This window comes from Salmo trutta, unplaced genomic scaffold (genome assembly GCF_901001165.1).
Source record: "Salmo trutta unplaced genomic scaffold, fSalTru1.1, whole genome shotgun sequence".
Lineage (NCBI taxonomy): Eukaryota > Metazoa > Chordata > Actinopteri > Salmoniformes > Salmonidae > Salmo > Salmo trutta.
Genome location: NW_021823397.1, coordinates 17,497 through 43,147, shown reverse-complemented (window position 1 = coordinate 43,147; position 25,651 = coordinate 17,497). Strand labels below are relative to the sequence as shown.

General features: G+C 42.3%; 1 protein-coding gene and 2 long non-coding RNA genes across 3 annotated transcripts; 1 reads left to right on the top strand and 2 right to left on the bottom strand.

Annotated features, from left to right (window-relative positions):
* Nucleotides 1-342: 342 nt before the first annotated feature.
* Nucleotides 343-9,932, bottom strand: LOC115190607 (uncharacterized). The gene is made up of 3 exons (XR_003877373.1): nucleotides 9,259-9,932; nucleotides 1,102-1,163; nucleotides 343-364 (listed from the first exon to the last, which is right to left on the bottom strand). It is a non-coding gene; the product is annotated as an uncharacterized LOC115190607 (long non-coding RNA).
* Nucleotides 9,933-12,381: 2,449 nt separating this feature from the next.
* Nucleotides 12,382-19,503, bottom strand: LOC115190608 (histone chaperone asf1b-B-like). The gene is made up of 4 exons (XM_029748782.1): nucleotides 18,992-19,503; nucleotides 16,063-16,178; nucleotides 15,706-15,882; nucleotides 12,382-14,146 (listed from the first exon to the last, which is right to left on the bottom strand). The coding sequence occupies exons 1-4, from the start codon at nucleotides 19,098-19,100 to the stop codon at nucleotides 13,940-13,942; spliced, it is 609 nt and encodes a 202-aa protein (XP_029604642.1). The 5' UTR covers nucleotides 19,101-19,503; the 3' UTR covers nucleotides 12,382-13,939.
* A 3,857-nt stretch (nucleotides 19,504-23,360) lies between these two features.
* Nucleotides 23,361-24,151, top strand: LOC115190611 (uncharacterized). The gene is made up of 2 exons (XR_003877374.1): nucleotides 23,361-23,429; nucleotides 23,515-24,151. It is a non-coding gene; the product is annotated as an uncharacterized LOC115190611 (long non-coding RNA).
* The last annotated feature ends 1,500 nt before the right edge of the window (nucleotides 24,152-25,651 follow it).

The following is a 25,651-nucleotide window of genomic DNA, read 5'->3' as shown; positions in this document are numbered from 1 at the left end:
AAATAAACACCTCATCAAGCCTTGATGAAATGAATCAGTGTGTCGTGGTAGAGTTAACCAGAAATGTGCAGCCCTTGGGGTCCCCAGGACCAGGAAACACTGCCCTAAACACGTTTTAACCAATCTGGATTCATGGGTTTTACGCTCAAACTGACCTTTGTGGAGGAGTGTGATGGTAGTCTTTTGAAACTTCCCTAACCTCTGACCTCTAACCCCTGGAACCCTGCTGACCTTCTGCTTGTTGAGGATCTTCATGGCAAAGTGTTTGCCCGGTCCTCTTTGTGCTTGAACCAGCATGACGCGGCCAAACGAACCCGTACCCGAGTTTTCAAACCGCTCAACACTGCTCCAGACTCGCTGTGTTCTGAGGAGGAGAGGGCCACAGAGAAACGCTTACAGATGAGTGTGTGTGTGTGTGTGTGTTCATGGGTACACGGCACACGCCTGATCATCATCGGCTTAGGAATGATAGGGAGAGAATGAGAATGTCATCTAACACACACACACACACGGGCGGGCGGGCGGGCGGATGCAGTCTTCCACAATCAAGGTATTGCCACACGAGCAGCATTTCCTTATTCAGATATGACAAGAATCAGTTATCCAGTTTCTCTCTCTCATTCAATGTACATTTCAATGTAAGGGTTTTATTACCATGGGAAACATATGTTAACATTGCCAAAGCAAGTGAAGTAGATAATAAACAAAAGTGAAATAAACAATAAAAATGAACAGTAAACATTACACTCACAAAAGTTCCAAAAGAATAAAGACATTTCAAATGTCATATTATGTATATATACAGTGTTGTAACGATGCACAAATGGTTAAAGTACAAAAGAGAAAATAAATAAACATAAATATGGGTTGTATTTACAATGGTGTTTGTTTTTCACTGGTTGACCTTTTCTTGTGGCAACAGGTCACACATCTTGCTGCTGTGATGGAACACTGTGGTATTTCACCCAGTAGTTTAGGAATTTATCAAAATTGGGTTGGTTTTCGAATACTTTGTGGATCTGTGTAATCTGAGGGAAATAAGTCTCTCTGTCTCTCACACACACACACATATATAACTACCTGATTCCTCAGATAACTCACCTGTGCAGGGTTCTCCCACTTCTTGAGAAAGTCCTCTTTAGCTTTAGCCAGGAACTCCTTCACTGTTGGACACACACACACACACACACACACACGGTTATCAATTTGTCCTTGAGAGGAGCCTGTACACCTGTATGTGTGTGTGTGTGTGTGTGTGTGTGTGTGTGTGTGTGTGTGTGTGTGTGTGTGTGTGTGTGTGTGTGTGTTTGTCCAACAGTGTGTGTGTGTTTGTCCAACAGTGTGTGTGTGTGTGTGTGTGTGTTTGTCCAACAGTGTGTGTGTGTATGTGTGTGTGGGTGTATGTGTGTGTGTCCAACAGTGTGTGTGTGTGTTTGTCCAACAGTATGTGTGTGTGTGTGTGTGTGTGTGTGTGTGTGTTTGTCCAACAGTGTGTGTGTGTGTTTGTCCAACAGTATGTGTGTGTGTGTGTGTGTATGTGTGTGTGTGTGTGTGTGTGTGTTTGTCCAACAGTGTGTGTGTGTGTTTGTCCAACAGTATGTGTTTGTGTGTGGTGTGTGTGTGTGTGTGTGTGTGTGTGTGTGTGGTGTGTGTGTGTTGTGTGTGTGTGTGTGTGTTTTGTCCAACAGTGTGTGACTCTCAGTGAGTGACCAAAACACACAACATATATTTCTACCATTTCTATATTTCTCTCTCTATCCTTTCCTCTCTCTCTCTCTCTCTCCTTCTCTCTCTATATATATATATCTCCTTTCTTCTCTCTCTCTCGCTTTCTCTATCCTTTCCTCTCTCTCTGTTTCTCCTTCTTTCTCTCTCTCTCTTCTTCTTTCTCTATGTCTCTCCTCTCTCTCTCTCCTTCTTTCTCTCTCCTTCTTTCTCTCTCAATTCAATTCAAGGGGCTTTATTACCATGGGAAACATATGTTAACATTGCCAAAGCAAGTAAAATAGATAATAAACAAAAGTGAAATAAACAAAAAAATGTACTGTAGACATTACACACTCTCTCCTGCCCCCTTTCTCTCGCTTTCTCTCTCTTTCTCAGCTCCAGTGTGTGTGTGTGTGTGTGTGTGTGTGTGTGTGTGTGTGTGTGTGTGTGTGTGTGTGTGTGTGTGTGTGTGTGTCAGTAACAAGGTGACACCTGGACAACAGGACACAGTCTCATTAGTGACCTACTGCTACATCTAACTGACACACACACAGTCACACACACACAGTCTCACACACACACACACACAGTCACACAGAGTCACACAGAGTCTCACACACACACACAGTCATTGTAAATAACTGACTTGTCCAGTTAAATAAAGGTTCAATAAAACATGTTAAAACACACAGAGTGACATGTTTACCATCTGCTATGCAGGTGTACGAAAACACAGAAAAACTGGTTTGGAGAAATGAGCATGACAGCACATGGCCACGGTTCATAGACACAGTACACAGTATCCTCCATTATACAGTATCCTCCATTATACAGTATCCTCCATTATACAGTATCCTCATTATACAGTATCCTCCATTATACAGTATCCTCATTATACAGTATCCTCCATTACACAGTATCCATTATACAGTATCCTCCATTATACAGTATATCCTCATTATACAGTATCCTCCATTACACAGTATCCATTATACAGTATCCTCCATTATACAGTATCCTCATTATACAGTATCCTCCATTACACAGTATCCATTATACAGTATCCTCCATTATACAGTATCCTCATTATACAGTATCCTCCATTACACAGTATCCATTATACAGTATCCTCCATTATACAGTATCCATTATACAGTATCCTCCATTATACAGTATCCTCCATTATACAGTATCCTCCATTATACAGTATCCTCATTATACAGTATCCTCCATTACACAGTATCCATTATACAGTATCCTCCATTATACAGTATCCATTATACAGTATCCATTATACAGTATCCTCCATTATACAGTATCCATTATACAGTATCCTCCATTATACAGTATCCTCCATTATACAGTATCCATTACACAGTATCCTCCATTATACAGTATCCTCATTATACAGTATCCATTACACGTATCTTACACAGTATCCATTATACAGTATCCTCCTTATACAGTATCCTCCATTATACAGTAATCCATTATACAGTAATCCTCCATTATACAGTATCCTCCATTATACAGTATCCTCCATTATACAGTATCCATTACAGTACCTCCATTATACAGTATCCATTATACAGTATCCATTATACAGTATCCTCCATTATACAGTATCCTCCATTATACAGTATCCTCCATTATACAGTATCCATTACACAGTATCCATTATACAGTATCCATTATACAGTATCCTCCATTATACAGTATCCATTATACAGTATCCATTATACAGTATCCATTATACAGTATCCTCCATTATACAGTATCCATTATACAGTATCCTCCAATATACAGTATCCTCCATTATACAGTATCCTCCATTATACAGTATCCATTATACAGTATCCTCCATTATACAGTATCCTCCATTATACAGTATCCATTATACAGTATCCATTATACAGTATCCTCCATTATACAGTATCCTCCATTATACAGTATCCATTATACAGTATCCTCCATTATACAGTATCCTCCATTATACAGTATCCATTTACAGTATCCATTATACAGTATCCTCCATTATACATTATCCTCCATTATACAGTATCCATTATACAGTATCCTCCATTATACAGTATCCTCCATTATACAGTATCCACCTATACAGTATCCATTATACAGTATCCTCCATTATACAGTATCCTCCATTATACAGTATCCATTATACAGTATCCTCCATTATACAGTATCCTCCATTATACAGTATCCACTATACAGTATCCTCCATTATACAGTATCCATTATACAGTATCCATTATACAGTATCCTCCATTATACAGTATCCCTTATACAGTATCCATTATACAGTATCCTCCATTATACAGTATCCTCCATTATACAGTATCCTCCATTATACAGTATCCATTATACAGTATCCATTATACAGTATCCTCCATTATACAGTATCCTCCATTATACAGTATCCTCCATTATACAGTATCCATTATACAGTATCCGTTATACAGTATCCTCCATTATACAGTATCCATTATACAGTATCCTCCATTATACAGTATCCATTATACAGTATCCTCCATTATACAGTATCCATTATACAGTATCCTCCATTATACAGTATCCTCCATTATACAGTATCCATTATACAGTATCCTCCATTATACAGTATCCATTATACAGTATCCGTTATACAGTATCCTCCATTATACAGTATCCATTATACAGTATCCTCCATTATACAGTATCCTCCATTATACAGTATCCATTATACAGTATCCGTTATACAGTATCCTCCATTATACAGTATCCATTATACAGTATCCTCCATTATACAGTATCCATTATACAGTATCCTCCATTATACAGTATCCTCCATTATACAGTATCCATTATACAGTATCCTCCATTATACAGTATCCATTATACAGTATCCGTTATACAGTATCCTCCATTATACAGTATCCATTATACAGTATCCTCCATTATACAGTATCCTCCATTATACAGTATCCATTATACAGTATCCGTTATACAGTATCCTCCATTATACAGTATCCATTATACAGTATCCTCCATTATACAGTATCCATTATACAGTATCCTCCATTATACAGTATCCTCCATTATACAGTATCCATTATACAGTATCCTCCATTATACAGTATCCTCCATTATACAGTATCCATTATACAGTATCCATTATACAGTATCCTCATTATACAGTATCCTCATTATACCAGTATCCTCCATTATACAGTATCCCCATTATACAGTATCCCATTATAACAGTATCCATATACAGTATCTCCATTTACAGTATCCATTATACAGTATCATTATAAGTATCCATTATACAGTATCCCCATTATACAGTATCCATTATACAGTATCCTCCATTATACAGTATCCTCCATTATACAGTATCTCCATTATACAGTATCCTCCATTATACAGTATCCTCCATTATACAGTATCCTCCATTATACAGTATCCATTATACAGTATCCATTATACAGTATCCTCCATTATACAGTATCCATTATACAGTATCCATTATACAGTATCCTCCATTATACAGTATCCTCCATTATACAGTATCCATTATACAGTATCCATTATACAGTATCCTCCATTATACAGTATCCTCCATTATACAGTATCCATTATACAGTATCCTCCATTATACAGGTATCCATTATACATTATCCTCCATATACAGTATCCATTATACAGTATCCTCCATTATACAGTATCCTCCATTATACAGTATCCTCCATTATACAGTATCCATTATACAGTATCCTCCATTATACAGTATCCATTATACAGTATCCATTATACAGTATCCTCCATTATACAGTATCCATTATACAGTATCCTCCATTATACAGTATCCACTATACAGTATCCATTATACAGTATCCTCCATTATACAGTATCCTCCATTATACAGTATCCTCCATTATACAGTATCCACTATACAGTATCCTCCATTATACAGTATCCTCCATTATACAGTATCCTCCATTATACAGTATCCTCCATTATACAGTATCCATTATACAGTATCCATTATACAGTATCCTCCATTATACAGTATCCTCCATTATACAGTATCCTCCATTATACAGTATCCATTATACAGTATCCTCCATTATACAGTATCCTCCATTATACAGTATCCACTATACAGTATCCTCCATTATACAGTATCCTCCATTATACAGTATCCATTATACAGTATCCTCCATTATACAGTATCCTCCATTATACAGTATCCATTATACAGTATCCATTATACAGTATCCTCCATTATACAGTATCCTCCATTATACAGTATCCATTATACAGTATCCTCCATTATACAGTATCCTCCATTATACAGTATCCATTATACAGTATCCACTATACAGTATCCTCCATTATACAGTATCCTCCATTATACAGTATCCATTATACAGTATCCTCCATTATACAGTATCCTCCATTATACAGTATCCATTATACAGTATCCATTATACAGTATCCTCCATTATACAGTATCCTCCATTATACAGTATCCACTATACAGTATCCTCCATTATACAGTATCCTCCATTATACAGTATCCTCCATTATACAGTATCCATTATACAGTATCCATTATACAGTATCCTCCATTATACAGTATCCTCCATTATACAGTATCCTCCATTATACAGTATCCATTATACAGTATCCATTATACAGTATCCTCCATTATACAGTATCCTCCATTATACAGTATCCACTATACAGTATCCTCCATTATACAGTATCCTCCATTATACAGTATCCATTATACAGTATCCTCCATTATACAGTATCCTCCATTATACAGTATCCATTATACAGTATCCATTATACAGTATCCTCCATTATACAGTATCCTCCATTATACAGTATCCATTATACAGTATCCTCCATTATACAGTATCCTCCATTATACAGTATCCATTATACAGTATCCATTATACAGTATCCTCCATTATACAGTATCCTCCATTATACAGTATCCATTATACAGTATCCTCCATTATACAGTATCCATTATATAGTATCCATTATACAGTATCCTCCATTATACAGTATCCTCCATTATACAGTATCCTCCATTATACAGTATCCATTATACAGTATCCTCCATTATACAGTATCCTCCATTATACAGTATCCATTATACAGTATTCTCCATTATACAGTATCCTCCATTATACAGTATCCTCCATTATACAGTATCCATTATACAGTATCCTCCATTATACAGTATCCTCCATTATACAGTATCCATTATACAGTATCCTCCATTATACAGTATCCATTATACAGTATCCATTATACAGTATCCTCCATTATACAGTATCCTCCATTATACAGTATCCATTATACAGTATCCTCCATTATACAGTATCCATTATACAGTATCCTCCATTATACAGTATCCATTATACAGTATCCTCCATTATACAGTATCCATTATACAGTATCCTCCATTATACAGTATCCATTATACAGTATCCATTATACAGTATCCTCCATTATACAGTATCCTCCATTATACAGTATCCATTATACAGTATCCTCCATTATACAGTATCCTCCATTATACAGTATCCATTATACAGTATCCACTATACAGTATCCTCCATTATACAGTATCCATTATACAGTATCCTCCATTATACAGTATCCATTATACAGTATCCACTATACAGTATCCATTATACAGTATCCTCCATTATACAGTATCCATTATACAGTATCCACTATACAGTATCCTCCATTATACAGTATCCATTATACAGTATCCTCCATTATACAGTATCCTCTTACTCTACAGTTGGCTTAGGAAAGACTCATTATAAGCGACTATTATAAACTGTTATAACCTAACTATTATAAACTGTAATAACCTAACTATTATAAACTGTTATAACCTAACTATTATAAACTGTTATAACCTAAAAATTTAACTGTTATAACCTAACTATTATAAACTATTATAACCTAACTATTATAAACTGTTATAACCTAACTATTATAACATAACAATTATAAACTATTATAACCTAACTATTATAAACTATTATAACCTAACTATTATAAAATGTTATAACCTAACTATTATATACTGTTATAACCGAACTATTATAAACTGTTATAACCTAACTATTATATACTGTTATAACCTAACTATTATAAACTTTTATAACCTAACTATTATAAACTGTTATAACCTAACTATTATAAACTGTTATAACCTAACTACCCCTGTAGGCTATAAAACAAGAGTCACTGCTAGTCATTGATTGGGTAAAGCACCAATGTTTCAGCATCCCAGTGTCTCCTTCAGGGAGATAAGAAATGACTGGGAGCTTTAGAAAGATTGTACTGCTCTGTCTTCCTGCATACAGTCTACTGTCTGTTAGTCAGCACCTCTACTAACTACCCCACCACCACCTGCCCTGCAGTTCTACAGCCTGCGCCCGGGCCTCCAACATGCCGCCTGGTAACGGTATCTAACAGCAACGTGGCCATTCTTACACCTGGCCTGCAAAAAGACACCCTGTCCTGCTGGTGCTGCTGGGTGATAACATACTGTACCTGTCTGGAACACTGGCCAACATCCAACTCCAACACTGTTCCCTGAAATAATACATCACGGCCTACTTCTACAAATGTTGTAGCTTAAAGGCACTGGGGGAATCAGGCATATAAAAGGGGCAATCTGGGATTCAAACATCAGGCATATAAAAGGTGAAATCTGGGATTCAAACATCAGGCATATAAAAGGGGCAATCTGGGATTCAAACATCAGGCATATAAAAGGTGAAATCTGGGATTCAAACATCATAAACATTATGGCCTATAATCTCAGTTTCTACCTGTCACTTTGTTTATCCATCAACCAGATATAAGCTTAGCGTGATGGACAATGTGCCCACAATCAGACTCATAAATAATAACTCTACTCACAAGATAATCTAGGTTCTAGAACTGTAATGTTCTAGAACGGTATTGTTCTAAAACGGTATTGTTCTAAAACTGTAGTGTTCTAAAACGGTAATGTTCTGGAACTGTAATGTTCTAAAACTGTAATGTTCTAGAATGCTCAAATGTGGCTATATGGAAGTAAGCTACAAAGTATTGAATGAATAGGCCCGTGTAGGCCTATAGATGAATAGGTCCGTGTAGACCTATAGATGAATAGGTCCGTGTAGACCTATAGATGAATAGGTCCGTGTAGGCCTATAGATGAATAGGTCCGTGTAGGCCTATATTTCTCTCAGTATTTCCTGCTCTTTGGGGGTTTTAGTCTGGGTATCTGGAAAGCTCTTTGTGACAACTGCTGATGTTAAAAGGACTTTATAAAATAAATGTGATGATTGATCTATTTTTTTGTATTACACAGTTGTAAGCATGCATAGAATACTGGATATCCTGAGTAGCCTATACCCTCAAAACTTCAGGGGTGCATGGTGTCCCCCCCAGGAGACAGTTAGAGAGACGTGAACAGACAGGTAGACTGATCATTCTGAGCGACACCGTAATGATACCCACCACTCTCCATCTCGCTCCCCTTCTTGGCCGTGGGCACGTTGCCCATGATGGCAGGCCGTCAGCGGGCGATCCGAGCTCCACAACCCGCCCTGGACTCTCCAGGACCCGGTCCAAGCTGAGTCCAGCAGTCGGTCCGTTCGTTCTCCCAAAACCAGTCGGTCCGGACTGAAATAGCTTGACAGCTGCAGTCTAGACTGGCAGTGGGATCACCTGTTCTCCTCTACAGTATAGAACCGTTATAAAAAGAAGAAATTGTGTTATAGTCCGGAATGGAGACAGCGACGTCCGTGTCTCGTCTTTCTGTCTTGGGCTGTGGTATGGTGCTTGGCTGGAACCGCAGCGCTCCGGGCCGAGTCCAGCGTATCCAGACCGACTCGGTCGGTTCGTCTGTCCCCGCCTGTCCCTCCGTGCAGCCCCCGACGATCGAGGCCCCACGCCTCTCCCCAGCGCAAATACCCCGTTTTCGCACCGTGCAAGGTGGCCACTCTCCGAGCCGGATGCCTAGACCCCTTTCCTTTCCTGAACCCGGCTCCAAGGATGTCGTTTTACCGAACCCGATGAGGTCGGGAAATCACCAGAATCAACATAGCCTACAGTAGCTTTCGGTGTGAAACAAGCCGAGTGACCGACTACAGCCGACAGACGATCTAGGCCCATCCATAGAGCCCATTGGCTGAATCTAGCCCGACTGATAACAGAGTGAAGGACACTGATTGGCCACCTGTTCGTGTGTCAAACTAGTAAAGTGCTCAGATTGGATCATTACCGTCCGTCAACAAAACCAAGATTCCGCCCTTTTACATGCAAAAAAACCGTTGAGTGACGTCACTGATTATTTTCCTACTGGAAGATGTACACGCCCACAGTCGCTCCTTTCGCGGGATTCTGATTGGCTCGGTGCTATAGGCTTGTGGGCGGAGCTAACGGAACGGGCCCTGTTTGGCGAAATACCATTGGCCGTCAGACGGAATGGCCTCGCGTTGCCCCCGCCCTCCCAACTAATCCGTGATTGGCCGAGTGACGTCAAGCAGCAAAGGCTATTTTTAGGAATGTTGCTCAGAATGAATGTAACGCACGCCGCCGCGCTACGGCAGGACTTCCACATTCAGTTTGTTTGTGTAACGAACGACGCACGAGGAAACATACCCTGGCTCGGGATATATTTACAATAAAATGTAACTGATCAAATAAACTGTAACGATAAAGATATTTGAAACAGTTTCTTCCGATACAGTGATCATTCTGTTTAATCTCTAGGGTTGTTCCATTGTTTCTGTTATATTGTAGTAACAGTATCAACGTTGACTCCACACGCTAATAAATCATGTTTTATAGTGAGGACCAATAGATTATTTTAAAGGATATCGGTGGTGCTACATATATTTGGGAATATAGGAAATATATGCAAGCGCATCCCTGTCAAGGACACAGTTGAACTTAAAACGGGGTCAACTTCAGAGGTTGCAAACAGATGGAGGAGCATGCAGACGTCTCCCCTCGCCTTCCTCAGCACTAAGGTGGACGTACTGGACGGTTATGAGAATAACACAAAGTACTAATCTTAATATCTACCAGTGATTTAATCCATCATTTGTTCTAAGATCAGTGTAGAGGGAGAAGAGACAGGATCACTGAACACATTGGGATGGAGGGGGTGTAGAGGGAGAAGAGACAGGATCACTGAACACATTAGGATGGAGGGGGTGTAGAGGGAGAAGAGACAGGATCACTGAACACATTGGGATGGAGGGGTGTAGAGGGAGAAGACAGGATCACTGAACACATTAAGATGGAGGGGGTGTAGAGGGAGAAGAGACAGGATCACTGAACACATTAGGATGGAGGGGGTGTAGAGGGAGAAGAGACAGGATCACTGAACACATTGGGATGGAGGGGTGTAGAGGGAGAAGACAGGATCACTGAACACATTAGGATGGAGGGGGTGTAGAGGGAGAAGAGACAGGATCACTTAACACATTGGGATGGAGGGGGTGTAGAGGGAGAAGAGACAGGATCACTGAACACATTAGGATGGAGGGGGTGTAGAGGGAGAAGAGACAGGATCACTGAACACATTAGGATGGAGGGGGTGTAGAGGGAGAAGAGACAGGATCACTGAACACATTAGGATGGAGGGGGTGTAGAGGGAGAAGAGACAGGATCACTGAACACATTAGGATGGAGGGGGTGTAGAGGGAGAAGAGACAGGATCACTGAACACATTGGGATGGAGGGGGTGTAGAGGGAGAAGAGACAGGATCACTGAACACATTAGGATGAAGGGGGTGTAGAGGGAGAAGAGACAGGATCACTGAACACATTGGGATGGAGGGGGTGTAGAGGGAGAAGAGACAGGATCACTGAACACATTAGGATGGAGGGGGTGTAGAGGGAGAAGAGACAGGATCACTGAACACATTAGGATGGAGGGGGTGTAGAGGGAGAAGAGACAGGATCACTGAACACATTAGGATGGAGGGGGTGTAGAGGGAGAAGAGACAGGATCACTGAACACATTAGGATGGAGGGGGTGTAGAGGGAGAAGAGACAGGATCACTGAACACATTAGGATGGAGGGGGTGTAGAGGGAGAAGAGACAGGATCACTGAACACATTGGGATGGAGGGGGTGTAGAGGGAGAAGAGACAGGATCACTGAACACATTGGGATGGAGGGGGTGCAGAGGGAGAAGAGACAGGATCACTGAACACATTGGGATGGAGGGGGTGCAGAGGGAGAAGAGACAGGATCACTGAACACAGGATGGAGGAATGGAGGGGGTGCAGAGGGATGATGATCTGATTGGTTCATTCAAGAGGGATAAGAATGAGCAGAGCCCCCACCCCCCTCTGATGCAGTTGCTTAGCAACATGTGGCAAGTCTGCACTGTCTCATAGTGAAAATGGTGGAGAGAATCTATTCCTCCTGCTGCATTTTATGAATGAAACACAGCGAGAGAGAAGCAGTCAGGCTCACAGCTTCTAGCAAGCCTCCCTTCTCCACCCCTCACCCCCCCTTCTCTCCCCCACCCCTCCTAATCTCCTCTCCTTCTCTCAACACTCACCCCTACTCAGTGATGTAATCTCTCCAGTCGAAAACATAACACAGCATTTACAATACACACACCTTTTAAAAACAACAAATGTTTATTATTATTACTTTTCATTGTTACAAATATTACAATGCAAAAAAAAAACAAAAAAAAAACATGATATCTCCTAAGCGCTAATGAATCACAGGTATATACAGTAAAGTAACAACAGTCACATGACTGACATAAACAAACCCCTCCCCCAACTACAATGCATGGTACCTCCCAAATGGTACCCTATCCCCTACATAGTGCCCTACTTTTGACAACAGCCCTATTGGCCCCGGACAACTCTAGTCAAAGGTAGTGCACTATGTAGGGAACAGACTGACATTTGGGACACAGAACCAGGTTTGGGATCAAGTCCTTTTAAATTCTATTCAGTAAGTAAAACAAATTCCAATTCTACATTTTTCTTCATTAAAAGCCTTGATTTGAATTGGAGTTACAGAGTACTTCCTGAATTGAAATGGAATTGAGTCCAGGCCTGAACAGTCCTGGACTCACCCTGTACGGTTAGGCTTTTTCCTAGAGACAACTCAGTCTTCCTCTAGAGGCCTATTTTCCTGGAAGTAATCCCAGATCGGGGATTGGTTGGAAAGGTGAAAGTAATCCCAGATCGGGGATTGGTTGGAAAGGTGAAAGTAATCCCAGATCGGGGATTGGTTGGAAAGGTGAAAGTAATCCCAGATCGGGGATTGGTTGGACAGGTGAAAGTAATCCCAGATCGGGGATTGGTTGGAAAGGTGAAAGTAATCCCAGATCGGGGATTGGTTGGACAGGTGAAAGTAATCCCAGATCGGGGATTGGTTGGAAAGGTGGAAGTAATCCCAGACCAGGGATTGGTTGGACAGGTGGAAGTAATCCCAGATCAGGGATTGGTTGGACAGGTGGAAGTAATCTCAGATCAGGGATTGGTTGGACAGGTGGAAGTAATCCCAGATCAGGGATTGGTTGGACAGGTGGAAGTAATCCCAGATCAGGGATTGGTTGGACAGGTGGAAGTAATCCCAGATCAGGGATTGGTTGGACAGGTGGAAGTAATCCCAGATCGGGGATTGGTTGGACAGGTGTGAGTAATCCCAGATCAGGGATTGGTTGGACAGGTGGAAGTAATCCCAGATCAGGGATTGGTTGGAAAGGTGGAAGTAATAGTGTGGTCACCTTATTGCCACTGATACAAATCACTTCCAGGTTCCCTGCTCACCTCAAGGAAACAGAGACATTTCTACAGTACTGAAGCAGGGCCTGAGCTTTAGCGGTGTTGGTATGGAAACCAGTCCAGGTCAAGTTGGGTTGTAAAACAAGAAGACACAGAACAGGACGTTTTGGATCAGGAGTCTGACATGGCACCCTGTTCCGTGGTAGTGCACTACATTGGAGCAGAGGGCCCTGTTTAAAAAGGTAGTGCACTATGGAGGGAATAGGGTGCCAGTGCCAGTGGAGACAGAGAGGTGTTGCTGTGTGAAGGAGGGAGACCGTATACCCTACAGTACAGCTGGTTTATAATAGTGACTCAACCTTCCTGCCAAAGACTGGCGGCTGCTGGAGTAGAACGTGGCAAGGCAATGCTGGTGGGGTGTCTGTGTTCTACAGACAGTCCATAGAGTTACCAGACATCAGTCCTACAGGTAACGCCTTGCCAGGTAAACAGGAGGAGGGCGCCATGCTGCTGCTACTGCTGCTGTTGGGGGAGGGGTCTACATTCTCACTGTCCTCCATCTTGTCTGAACAGCCGTCCCAGTTGATATGGAACCGGGTCACACGGGGGTTAGAGGCCAGGATGTTCCTCTGCAGCTGGAGGAGGAGGGGATTACAGAGAGGGTTATGGTTCAGAATTAAGGCTGGGAGTCCATTCCAAAAATAGTCTATTTCAGATTTCAAACTGTGGCCAGAATCCTTCACAAGAAGTTGATTCCTGTTTTGCATCACGTTGATTTTTCATGTTTTGTGATTTTTTTGGTGTGTATAACCTGTATATAGTCTAGTGTGTATATTACCTGTGTGTATTAGTGTGTATTACCTGTATATAGTCTGGTGTGTGCATTACCTGGTGTGTGTGTATCAGTGTGTATTACCTGTGTGTATTACCTGTGTGTATTACCTGTGTGTAGTCTGGTGTGTGTGTGTATTAGTGTGTATTACCTGTATATAGTCTGGTGTGTGCATTACCTGGTGTGTGTGTGTGTATTAGTGTGTATTACCTGTATATAGTCTGGTGTGTGCATTACCTGGTGTGTGTGTATCAGTGTGTATTACCTGTGTGTGTGTGTATTAGTGTGTATTACCTGTATATAGTCTGGTGTGTGCATTACCTGGTGTGTGTGTGTGTATATTAGTGTGTATTACCTGTATATAGTCTGGTGTGTGTGTGTATTAGTGTGTATTACCTGTGTGTATTACCTGTATATAGTCTGGTGTGTGCATTACCTGGTGTGTGTGTGTATTAGTGTGTATTACATTTATATAGTCTGGTGTGTGTGTGTATTACCTGTATATAGTCTGGTTATATAGTCTGGTGTGTGTGTATTAGTGTGTATTACCTGTGTGTATTAGTGTGTATTACCTGCGTGTAGTCTGGTGTGTGTGTGTGTATTAGTGTGTATTACCTGTGAATAGTCTGGAATGTGTGTATCAGTGTGTATTACCTGCGTGTAGTCTGGTGTGTGTGTATCACCTGTGTGTAGTCTGGTGTGTGTGTATCACCTGTGTGTAGTCTGGTGTGTGTGTGTATCACCTGTGTGTAGTCTGGTGTGTGTGTATCAGTGTATATTACCTGTGTGTAGTCTGGTGTGTGTGTGTGTATTACCTGTGTGTAGTCTGGTGTGTGTGTGTATCACCTGTGTGTAGTCTGGTGTGTGTGTATCAGTGTATATTACCTGCATGTAGTCTGGTGTGTGTATATTACCTGTGTGTAGTCTGGTGTGTGTATTACCTGTGTATAGTCTGGTGTGTGTGTGTGTATCAGTGTATATTACCTGTATTTAGTCTGGTGTGTGTGTATCAGTGTGTATTACCTGTGTATAGGCTGGTGTGTGTGTATCAGTGTGTATTACTTGTGTGTAGTGTGTGTGTATCAGTGTATATTACATGTGTGTAGTCTGGTGTGTGTGTGTGTGTATATTACCTGTGTGTAGTCTGGTGTGTGTATATTACCTGTGTGTAGTCTGGTGTGTGTGTGTATATTACCTGTGTGTAGTCTGGTGTGTGTGTATATTACCTGTGTGTAGTCTGGTGTGTGTGTATTACCTGTGTGTAGTCTGGTGTGTGTGTGTAGTCTGGTGTGTATATTACCTGTGTGTAGTCTGGTGTGTGTATATTACCTGTGTGTAGTCTGGTGTGTGTGTGTATATTACCTGTGTGTAGTCTGGTTTGACCGGTGGGTTCTCTCTGAGCTCTGGGTCTGTGTATTCATTGTTGACATAGTAACCGATACGGATGAACTCCTGTCCGTTGTAGGTGCAGGTGATGAGCGCCACGGTTACCCCCACAGCATCACTCTCAGGAATCAGCCCGGTGTTGGGGGCATCCGCCTGGAGGAGACAGATGGGGTGATGAGAAGGAGAAAGGGAGGAGAAGAGGAGAGAAAAGAGAGTGGGAAGAAGGTAGGAAGATAAAGAGATAATCTGATGAGAGGAAAGAGATAGAGGGAGGAGAGAACTATAGAGAGAGATGGAGGGGTGTGTGTATCAGTCACTCAGTGTGTCTCTCACCTGGAACACAAACATGTGTCTGCCTGCCGGTACTGGTCCGACCAGAACTGAGTCCAGAGTCTGATCGTACTCCTCACTCTCTGCTGAGCCCACATAGATGATCTTCCACTCCAAGTCTAAACACACACACACACACACACACACACACACACACACACACACACACACACACACACACACACACACACACATTAACTTCCCTGACCCAGTCTGTAATACCTACATGTTTCAAGCAGACCACCATAGTCCCTGTTCCCAAGAACACTAAGGTAACCTGCCTAAATGACTCTCGCCCCGTAGCACTCACGTCGGTAGCCGTGAAGTACTTTGAAAGGCTCGTCATGGCTCATATCAACACCATCATCCCAGACACCCTGGACCCACTACAATTCGCATACCGCCCCAACAGATCCACAGATGACGCAATCTCTATTGCTCTCCACACTGTCCTTTCCCACCTGGACAAAAGGAACACCTACGTGAGAATGCTATTCATTGACTACAGCTCAGCGTTCAACACCATAGTGCCCTCAAAGCTCATCACTAAGCTAAGGACCCTGGGACTAAACACCTCCCTCTCCAACTGTATCCTGGACTTCCTGACGGGCCACCCCCAGATGGTAAGGGTAGGCAACAACACATCCACCATGCTGATCCTCAACACGGGGGCCATTCAGGGGTGCGTGCTCAGTCCCCTCCTGTACTCCCTGTTCACCCATGACCTCACATGACTCCAACACCATAATTAAGTTTCCCAACGACACGACGGTGGTAGGCCTGACACCAACGACTAGACAGCCTATAGGGCAGAGGTCAAAGACCTGGCAGTGTGGTGCCATGCCAACAACCTCTCACTCAACGTCAGCAAGACAAAGGAGATGATTGTGGACTACAGGAAACGCTTCAAGTTCCTCTGTGTCCACATCACTAAGGACCTATCAAACACACCAACACAGTTGTGAAGAGGACACGACAAAGCCACTTCTCCATCAGGAGGCTGAAAAGATTCAGCATGGGCCCTCAGATCCACAAAATGTTCGACAGCTGCACCATCGAGAATCTTGACTGGCTGCTTCTCCGCTTGGAATGGTAACTGCTTGGCATCCGACCACAAGGCGCTAGAGTGTAGTGCGTATGTCCCAGTACATCACTGGGGCCAAATCCCCTGCCATCCAGAACCCCTATGCCAGGCGGTGTAAGAGGAAGGCCCTAAAATTTGTCAAAAGACTCCAGCCCCCAGTTCTCTCTGCTACCGCATGGCAAGCGGTACCGGAGGGCCAAGTCTAGGTCCAAAAGGCTCCTTAACAGCTTCTACCCCCGAGCCATAAGTCTACTGAACAGTTAATCACATGGCTACCCTGAATATTTACATTGACCCCCTTTTTAATTGCACTGAGACTCTTGCACCGGCTCTATGCACACTGAATGGGCTCTACCAACACACATGCTACACTGACACTCCAACACACACACACACACACACACACACATTGACGCCAAACACACACAGACGCTGCTACTCTGTTATTATCTATCCTAATTGCTTTGTCACTTTTACCCCTACCTACATGTACATATTACCTAAATTACCTCGTAACCCTGCACATTGACTCGGTACCGATACTCCTAGTATATAGTCTTGTTATGTTTTATTTAATTGTGCCATTTCCTTTTTTGGAAATTGTTCTTACTTTTTAACTCTGCATTGCTGGGAAATGGCCCGTAAGTCTAATAATAATAATATTTTTAAAAAATGGTTAAACACTTTTCATTATACAAAAATGCATAAAATTTATCAAAATAAACGTTAAACTAAATTATATATATATATATATATATATATATATATATATATATATATAAATAAAACCATATCATAAAATCAACAAAGTCTTGGAGGAAGGGTAGGTCAGCCAACAATGAGGAGTCTGAAGGCCTGCTTTAAAAGCCCCAACAGTCTAAACATCCAGGAGATTATCTGGGAGGGAGACCTAAAGGTGTTGCTGGGAAGAAAAGGACCCAACGTTCCGAGCCGGGTCTACGCATTGTTCCGAGCCGGGTCTACGCATTGTTCCGAGCCGGGTCTACGCAATGTTCCGAGCCGGGTCTACGCATTGTTCCGAGCCGGGTCTACACAAATGTTCCGAGCCGGGTCTACGCATTGTTCCGAGCCGGGTCTACGCATTGTTCCGAGCCGGGTCTACGCATTGTTCCGAGCCGGGTCTACACAATGTTCCGAGCCGGGTCTACACAAATGTTGTGACAAATGATGTGACAATGATGTGCCAAATACAATTAAGGAAGTTTACTTCAAACACACTACGTTTAAAACCCATCTATTCACTAGTGCACTATTTTTGACCAGGTCCCATAAAGCTCAGACTACACTATATAGGGAATAGGCTGCTATTTCAGACACAACCACTCAGTAAGTGTTGTCCAACCACCTCCACTTTAATGCGGGCAGGATAGGTTTCTTCTCAGTAGTGGAAATAGCTATTTATCGGTTATAGAAAATTACCTAGAAGAAGAGATACGTTTTCCCCGCAATTTATTGTTAAATCGTTCCACTGTCTGACATGGTACTCTGTTAGCGCACCAATCCGCCCGAGTCCACCCAGACGTCAGAGGAGGACCGGAAACGTGAACAATACGCGCGGGCGCCAAATTCTGATGAAGTGTCAACACGAATAGCTCATTTACTCAAACAATACCAACATATTTGAATTTATCTAAGTAGTTAGCTATAAAAACATATACATGTAAAGTTAATTCAAAGATACATTTAAGCAAACTGTTGTTGCACCTAAAAGGCAACGGTTAGCTACATTATAATTACACAATAATACTATAGTTAGTAATCTACATACGTGTGTTAGATTTTACAACAACAAAAAGAAGTTAGCAACTGAATAAGGTTACCACTCACCCTCCGGTAAATCCTCCATGCATTCGAACGTAATCTCGAACTGAAACGGGTTCCCAAAAGGACTTGGGTTGTCCAACACAGCGACATTCAACACTTGAACTTTAGCCATTTATTTTCAGTAGTCTTGAAAGCGTAGCTGACGAATAATTTGAAAATTAATCGAATTTAGCTCGTTTATCTCCCTTGACGTTGCAGATAAAGGCAGAACGAGAAAATAATAAACCAGCTAACGTTAACAATTCAGTCTCTTTGACTAAAGATACGTGTGTGGCGTCTTCTGATGGTTGTTACCGTATTCTCTCCTGCAAACTTTGTCAATTTCAACTGCTTGCAATATAACACCTGCTTGGCGCTAGATTCGTTTTCAAAATAAATTCAACAAAAGCTTGCTTTGGCAGGTTTTTGGTTTGTAGTTTTGGGTTATTTTGTAGCTAGAGGATAACATTCGCACTCCCGCCAGTGTGTTCGGAAATGGTCCTCGTGACGTCACGAAAACCAGCAGCGTTTCTTCTTCTCTCTTCCGGCTGTAGAACTGAGGATGGTTGAACAATAAACTTTACGCTGCCTTCTAGTGACGGGACCGAACAGTTCAGATTGAGATTTTGCAGAAAGTAGGCCTCCAGTACTAGCAGCATAAGCGCTGCACAATTAACAAAATGACTAAGCAATGAGTTGAGGACAGATAATATTTCCATGTGATTAACGTCTATTAGCTGATGATGTTGCACACTGCTGAAACACAAACTCAGGATTGTGACTTAAATAAAGACCAGCTTTTGTGTGTGTGTGTGTGTGTGTGTGTGTGTGACACAGCGGGTTGGTGGCACCTTAATCAGGGAGGATGGGCTCGTGGTAATGGCTGGAGCAGAATGAGTGGAATGGTATCAAATACATGGTTTCCAGGTGTTCGATGCCATTCCATTTGCTCTGTCCCGGCCGAGCCGTTCTCCCCCTGTCTGTGTGTGTGTGAATATTGTAGCGACCCTGGTTTATAAACGCTGATATCGACTATGCCACTTGAGCATACTTTTGTTGCACAATCGATGGCGCACTGGGCTTGGGGCCACTGGGCTTGGGGCCACTGGGCTTGGGGCCAGGAAATGGACTGTCCGAGCCACAATCCCTGCCTGTTTCATAACAATACATACAGGTGAATAGGCAGACAGTCACTGTGTACAAAATTGACTGGTCAGTTTCTAACAGAATATATTCCGAATCCTAAATGGTAAAACTCCTCTCCAGTCGATATTCGCTCTGCATTAGGCTTCAATGAGTTATACCACGGCATAGAACTCACAGATGGTGTCTACCTTCAGTCAACGCCCTATTCCTTATATAATGCACTCATTTTGACCAGAGCCCTCTGCCACTGTTTTACACTATTTGCTAAAGATGTAGACTATAGAAGGCCTGTTTTTCTCTCCACAACGGTGTGTGTGTGAGAGAGAGAGACAGAGAGAGAAAGGCGATCAGTTGGTAGTAGTCCTAGGTACTGATTGGCTCTTGCGGTACATGTGACAACGGTCCTCATCTGCATATGGACAGGTACGTTATGGTGAGCGTGGTGGAAATGACACCGGGCTGACACCGTGAATGGAGTTTTAAAGATAATCGAGAAATCCCCTAAATAGCCCTAGGACATTGCTAGTCTACACCAAGAGGACTACTGTTTCATACCGCCCATTGACTTCGGAAAATAGCTAATTGTTATCAGTAGGTAAGTCCATGGAAAACACCTAAATTAAACAATCGCCAGTGTTGTTTGATTGGTCCGTATAGTAGTGCAGACTTGTTAGAGTTGGCAGAGGTGTTATTGAAACGTAGTTAAAGTAGGCCTAGGCTCGTTTTAGCAGTGGGACCTTAGCTTGATAGGCTTCGAATGCTGAAAGCCGTGTTTAGATCGTTTTGGGTTGGTTTTATTTCTTCGTAACAGCACCGCGTTAGAATTGATGCACCTGAAAACAGGTGTAGCAGGCTCGGTCGCATTCCAACAGCTGGGCAGACATTCCTTCTATCGGCGCTTTGAAATGACGTGGTATGTGGCTGGGTTTCGCTCTGAATTAAAATATTAGTTTAGTTATAATAGTTACTTTGACAGGTGATCCGTACAATGGAATGGTAATTTGCAATTCGAGCAGATTTTAAAATAAACCATCAAGAATTGGTCGTTTTTTTTAAATGGGTCTGGTCCTAGAGTTTATTAGTTGTTTCATCTTACTTGATAGGCATAATTGTAAACGTGATAATATGAGCGCTTCAATATTCAAATGTATTTCATTATTCTGTATTCAGATTCTAGTCACACGGTGGTTGTTTAGGAATGGTTGTTTGGACAGTAAAGTAAATACGTTGCGTTTCCTGTATGTTGTTCAACTCGTGGTTTCAGTGTAGTGTTGATCATGTACTATTGTTTACCCAGAGTAGATCATTAACTATCTCACAGCTAGGAATGTTCAGACTCTCCAACCCTGGGTTTGTGCTGTTTCATCTCTGACTGGGGATGTGTCCCCAATGATACCCTTATTATTATTTGTAGTGTACTAGTTCACCTGGGTCCACACCCATTATATACACACTGACCCTTATCTCGTGGACTATGGGCCCCGGTCAATAGTAGTCAAGTGTAAAAGGAATGCGGTGCCATTTGGGACCCGGTTGAGAGACACTGTTTCAGACCGTCTCTGGACCCGGTTGAGAGACACTGTTTCAGACCGTCTCTGGACCCGGTTGAGAGACACTGTTTCAGACCGTCTCTGGACCCGGTTGAGAGACACTGTTTCAGACCGTCTCTGGACCCGGTTGAGAGACACTGTTTCAGACCGCCTCTGGACCCGGTTGAGAGACACTGTTTCAGACTGCCTCTGGACCCGGTTGAGAGACACTGTTTCAGACCGTCTCTGGACCCGGTTGAGAGACACTGTTTCAGACCGTCTCTGGACCCGGTTGAGAGACACTGTTTCAGACCGCCTCTGGACCCGGTTGAGAGACACTGTTTCAGACCGCCTCTGGACCCGGTTGAGAGACACTGTTTCAGACCGCCTCTGGACCCGGTTGAGAGACACTGTTTCAGACCGCCTCTGGACCCGGTTGAGAGACACTGTTTCAGACCGTCTCTGGACCCGGTTGAGAGACACTGTTTCAGACCGTCTCTGGACCCGGTTGAGAGACACTGTTTCAGACCGCCTCTGGACCCGGTTGAGAGACACTGTTTCAGACCGTCTCTGGACCCGGTTGAGAGACACTGTTTCAGACTGTTTCTTGACCCGTTTGACATTGCAGCTGACTGTCGAGACTGACCGATCTACAAATCACCTTGGATCACAAATAACTACTCAATATTATTTGTAGATCAGTCAGTCGGTCAGAATTTACCCATGATACACTGCCATTGTTTCTATGCCGATGTGTTCCATAGACTTGGACAAACAGCTAAACTGCCTCAAAGGGGCTGAATTCACTGATATGGCCTGGCTCATTGATGCTCTCCAACACTCTGTCTCTCTAGAGACAGGCACCCCTCACTGTCAGTCTGGCTGCTGTGTCCCCGTTGGTCCAGATGTGAGAGCAGAGACCAGCGGTGTCACCTCTAACCCTCAGGTGAGTGAGACATCTGTCTACCTATTGTCTGTGTTTCTGTCTGCCTGTGTACCTGCTTCTCTCTCTCATCCCCTCCTCTCTCTCTGACTCAGGGCCCGTCGTCATGAAAATGGTGTTGTCGTTACCAAGGCCGTGGTTGGGGTTGTGGTCTGTGTTCGTCCCAGGTCTGGCCCTACTGCTGTGTCTGGCCCTGGCCCTGATGGGCTGTGTGATCAGGAAGAAGAGAAGGATGGAGGGAATGTATCGGCCCAGTGCGGAGGAGAGCAAACAGACAAGACCACGGGGGGCTGAGAGACCAGGCCTGCCCCTGCCCAAGGAGGAGAGACTCATCTGATACACGCACTCTAGCCTGGACGCTGCACACACACACACACACACACACACACACACACACACACACACACACACACACACACACACACACACACACATACACACATACACACACACACACAAACTCTCTCTTTTCCTCCCTCTCTCTGTCACTACCATTGCCTCCCTCTCCTCTACCCTGTACATGAAGCCAGAATGGGTTATTGGTAACAATGTTTTGTATGTATTGTGTAAAGGTATCTGTATATGAAGTGTCTTGTTAAATATGGCAGAACATGCCTGGTGGATGTTCCATGTTCTCTCCAGTTTCTCCAACTGTGCTGATGTTGTCATCCGTGTGTCAACAGGTGAATGCCCTGTCAGGGGTGTGTTGTTTACCTGTAGGTGGACTAGTTGTTGACATGTTTACCTGTAGGTGGACTAGTTGTTGACATGTTTACCTGTAGGTGAACTAGTTGTTGGCATGTTTACCTGTAGGTGAACTAGTTGTTGACATGTTTACCTGTAGGTGAACTAGTTGTTGACCTGTCGGTGAACTAGTTGTTGGCATGTTTACCTGTAGGTGAACTAGTTGTTGACATGTTTACCTGTAGGTGAACTAGTTGTTGACATGTTTACCTGTCGGTGGACTAGTTGTTGGCATGTTTACCTGTAGGTGAACTAGTTGTTGGCATGTTTACCTGTAGGTGAACTAGTTGTTGGCATGTTTACCTGTAGGTGAACTAGTTGTTGGCATGTTTACCTGTAGGTGAACTAGTTGTTGGCATGTTTACCTGTAGGTGAACTAGTTGTTGGCATGTTTACCTGTAGGTGAACTAGTTGTTGGCATGTTTACCTGTCGGTGAACTAGTTGTTGGCATGTTTACCTGTCGGTGAACTAGTTGTTGGCATGTTTACCTGTCGGTGGACTAGTTGTTGGCATGTTTACCTGTAGGTGGACTAGTTGTTGACATGTTTACCTGTCGGTGGACTAGTTGTTGATTTGGTCAGTCATACAGAGAAAAGGGAATTTAAAACATCCTCTATATGCAAAACGTCTCTCTTTATTATGGCAGTTATACTGTTACATGTATACAAACCATGATTTAAGTTTATCCCTTGTATAAAACATTAGTGTGTGTTTTTATATCTTGAAAATGAAGAGAATGGTGAGTAAGACACTATGAATGATTTCTAATGCACTTCTGATGATATTATCCATGTGAAAAAAATAAAACTCCTCTCAAAAAGTATAAAACTTCCATTTATTCAGTGCATTTAATATCATCCAGGAGGAAAAGATTTGATTTAGTAAAAAAAAAAAAAATCTTCAAGTGTGTATTCAGTGCATTGAGTTAATGTATTCATGTTCCACAAGCCCCACCTGCTGGTCATCTAAGGACAATACAGCCAGCGACATCAGTCAGAGGGATCGGACAGAACTGGATCCTGGATGTCATGTAACATGATCACGGGTGTATTCAGCAGTGGTGTAAAGTACTACTTAAGTCGTTTTTTTTGGTATCCCCACATTACTTTACTATTTTTGACAACTTTACTTCACTACATTCTTTAAGAAAATAATGTACTTTTTACTCATACATTTTCCCTGTCACCCAAACGTACTCGTTACATTTTGACAGGAAAATGGTTTAATTCACACACTTATCAAGAGGACGTCCCTGGTCATCCCTACTACCTGATCTTGTGGACTCACTAAACACAAATGCTTAGTTTGTAAATGATGTCTGAGTGTTCCCCTGGCTATCTGGAAAAAAAATGAATATGGTGCTGTCTGGTTTGCTTAATATAAGGAATTTGAAATTATATTTACTTTTGATGCTTAACTACATTTTATCAATTGCATTTACTTTTAATACTTAAGTATATTTAAAACCAAATACTTTTAGACTTTTACTCAAGTAGTATTTTACTGGGTGACTTTCACTTTTACTTGAGTCATTTTCTATTAAAGTATCTTTACTTTTACTCAAGTAGGACAATTGGGCACTTTTTCCACAACTGATATTCAATAGTTGCATAATTTAGCAAAATGTTTAGCATTGTATCAAAACGTTTTGCAATGGTAACAGTTTAATCCAAACTGAAAATATTTTCCAATTAAAATGAGTGTTTCTATTGAAAAAATTCAGAAAGGTCCCTCCACGTTTGGTTCCGTTTGCTTCCAAGCGAATGCACCCTGGGAAAGACTTTTGGCCTTATGCATTATATCATAGACCTGTATAAGAATGTTACGGAATGTTCCGATAGAAATCGGAATTACTGTCTGTCGGTTAGAATATGGGATTGTGTCAATTCTATTCATTCTATTTCTACTTGCAACATTCAGAGCTCTTCTTGTTCCTGAGTTTCACTTCCCATCCCAATTTCTTCTCTGACTCATCAAGTCCCTCAGTCTTTGAAAACTGCAAAATCATTGGCTGAGCTATGCGCCACTCAAACAGTCCTGCACCAATCATCAAGCCTCAAATCTCTTCTTCAGCTCAGACACCTTGACAGGGGGCGGGTCTTCCTGCGCTGTGGTCTTCCCCCCTGGTTCTGATTGGTTATTTATAGGCGTAGTCAGGACAGGTGTGGCTATGACAGGTCCAACTCTGTCATTATTTGAGACCTGGGTGTTGTTGGGTTCCTGAGGGCAGCTCTTCTGTATAGTGTCCCAGGTCTGAGGTGTGTTGCTGGGCTTACTGGGTTTAGGTGAGCCCCTGGTCTGGGCCTTCCCATGGAGGGTTT

Coding starts and splice junctions, on each gene's coding strand:
- LOC115190608 (XM_029748782.1), bottom strand. CDS start 19,100: ATGGCTAAAGTTCAAGTGTTGAATGTCGCTGTGTTGGACAACCCAAGT. Junction 16,179..18,991: donor CATGGAGGATTTACCGGAGG/GTGAGTGGTAAC, acceptor GTGTGTGTTTAG/ACTTGGAGTGGAAGATCATC. Junction 15,883..16,062: donor GACACATGTTTGTGTTCCAG/GTGAGAGACACA, acceptor TGTCTCCTCCAG/GCGGATGCCCCCAACACCGG.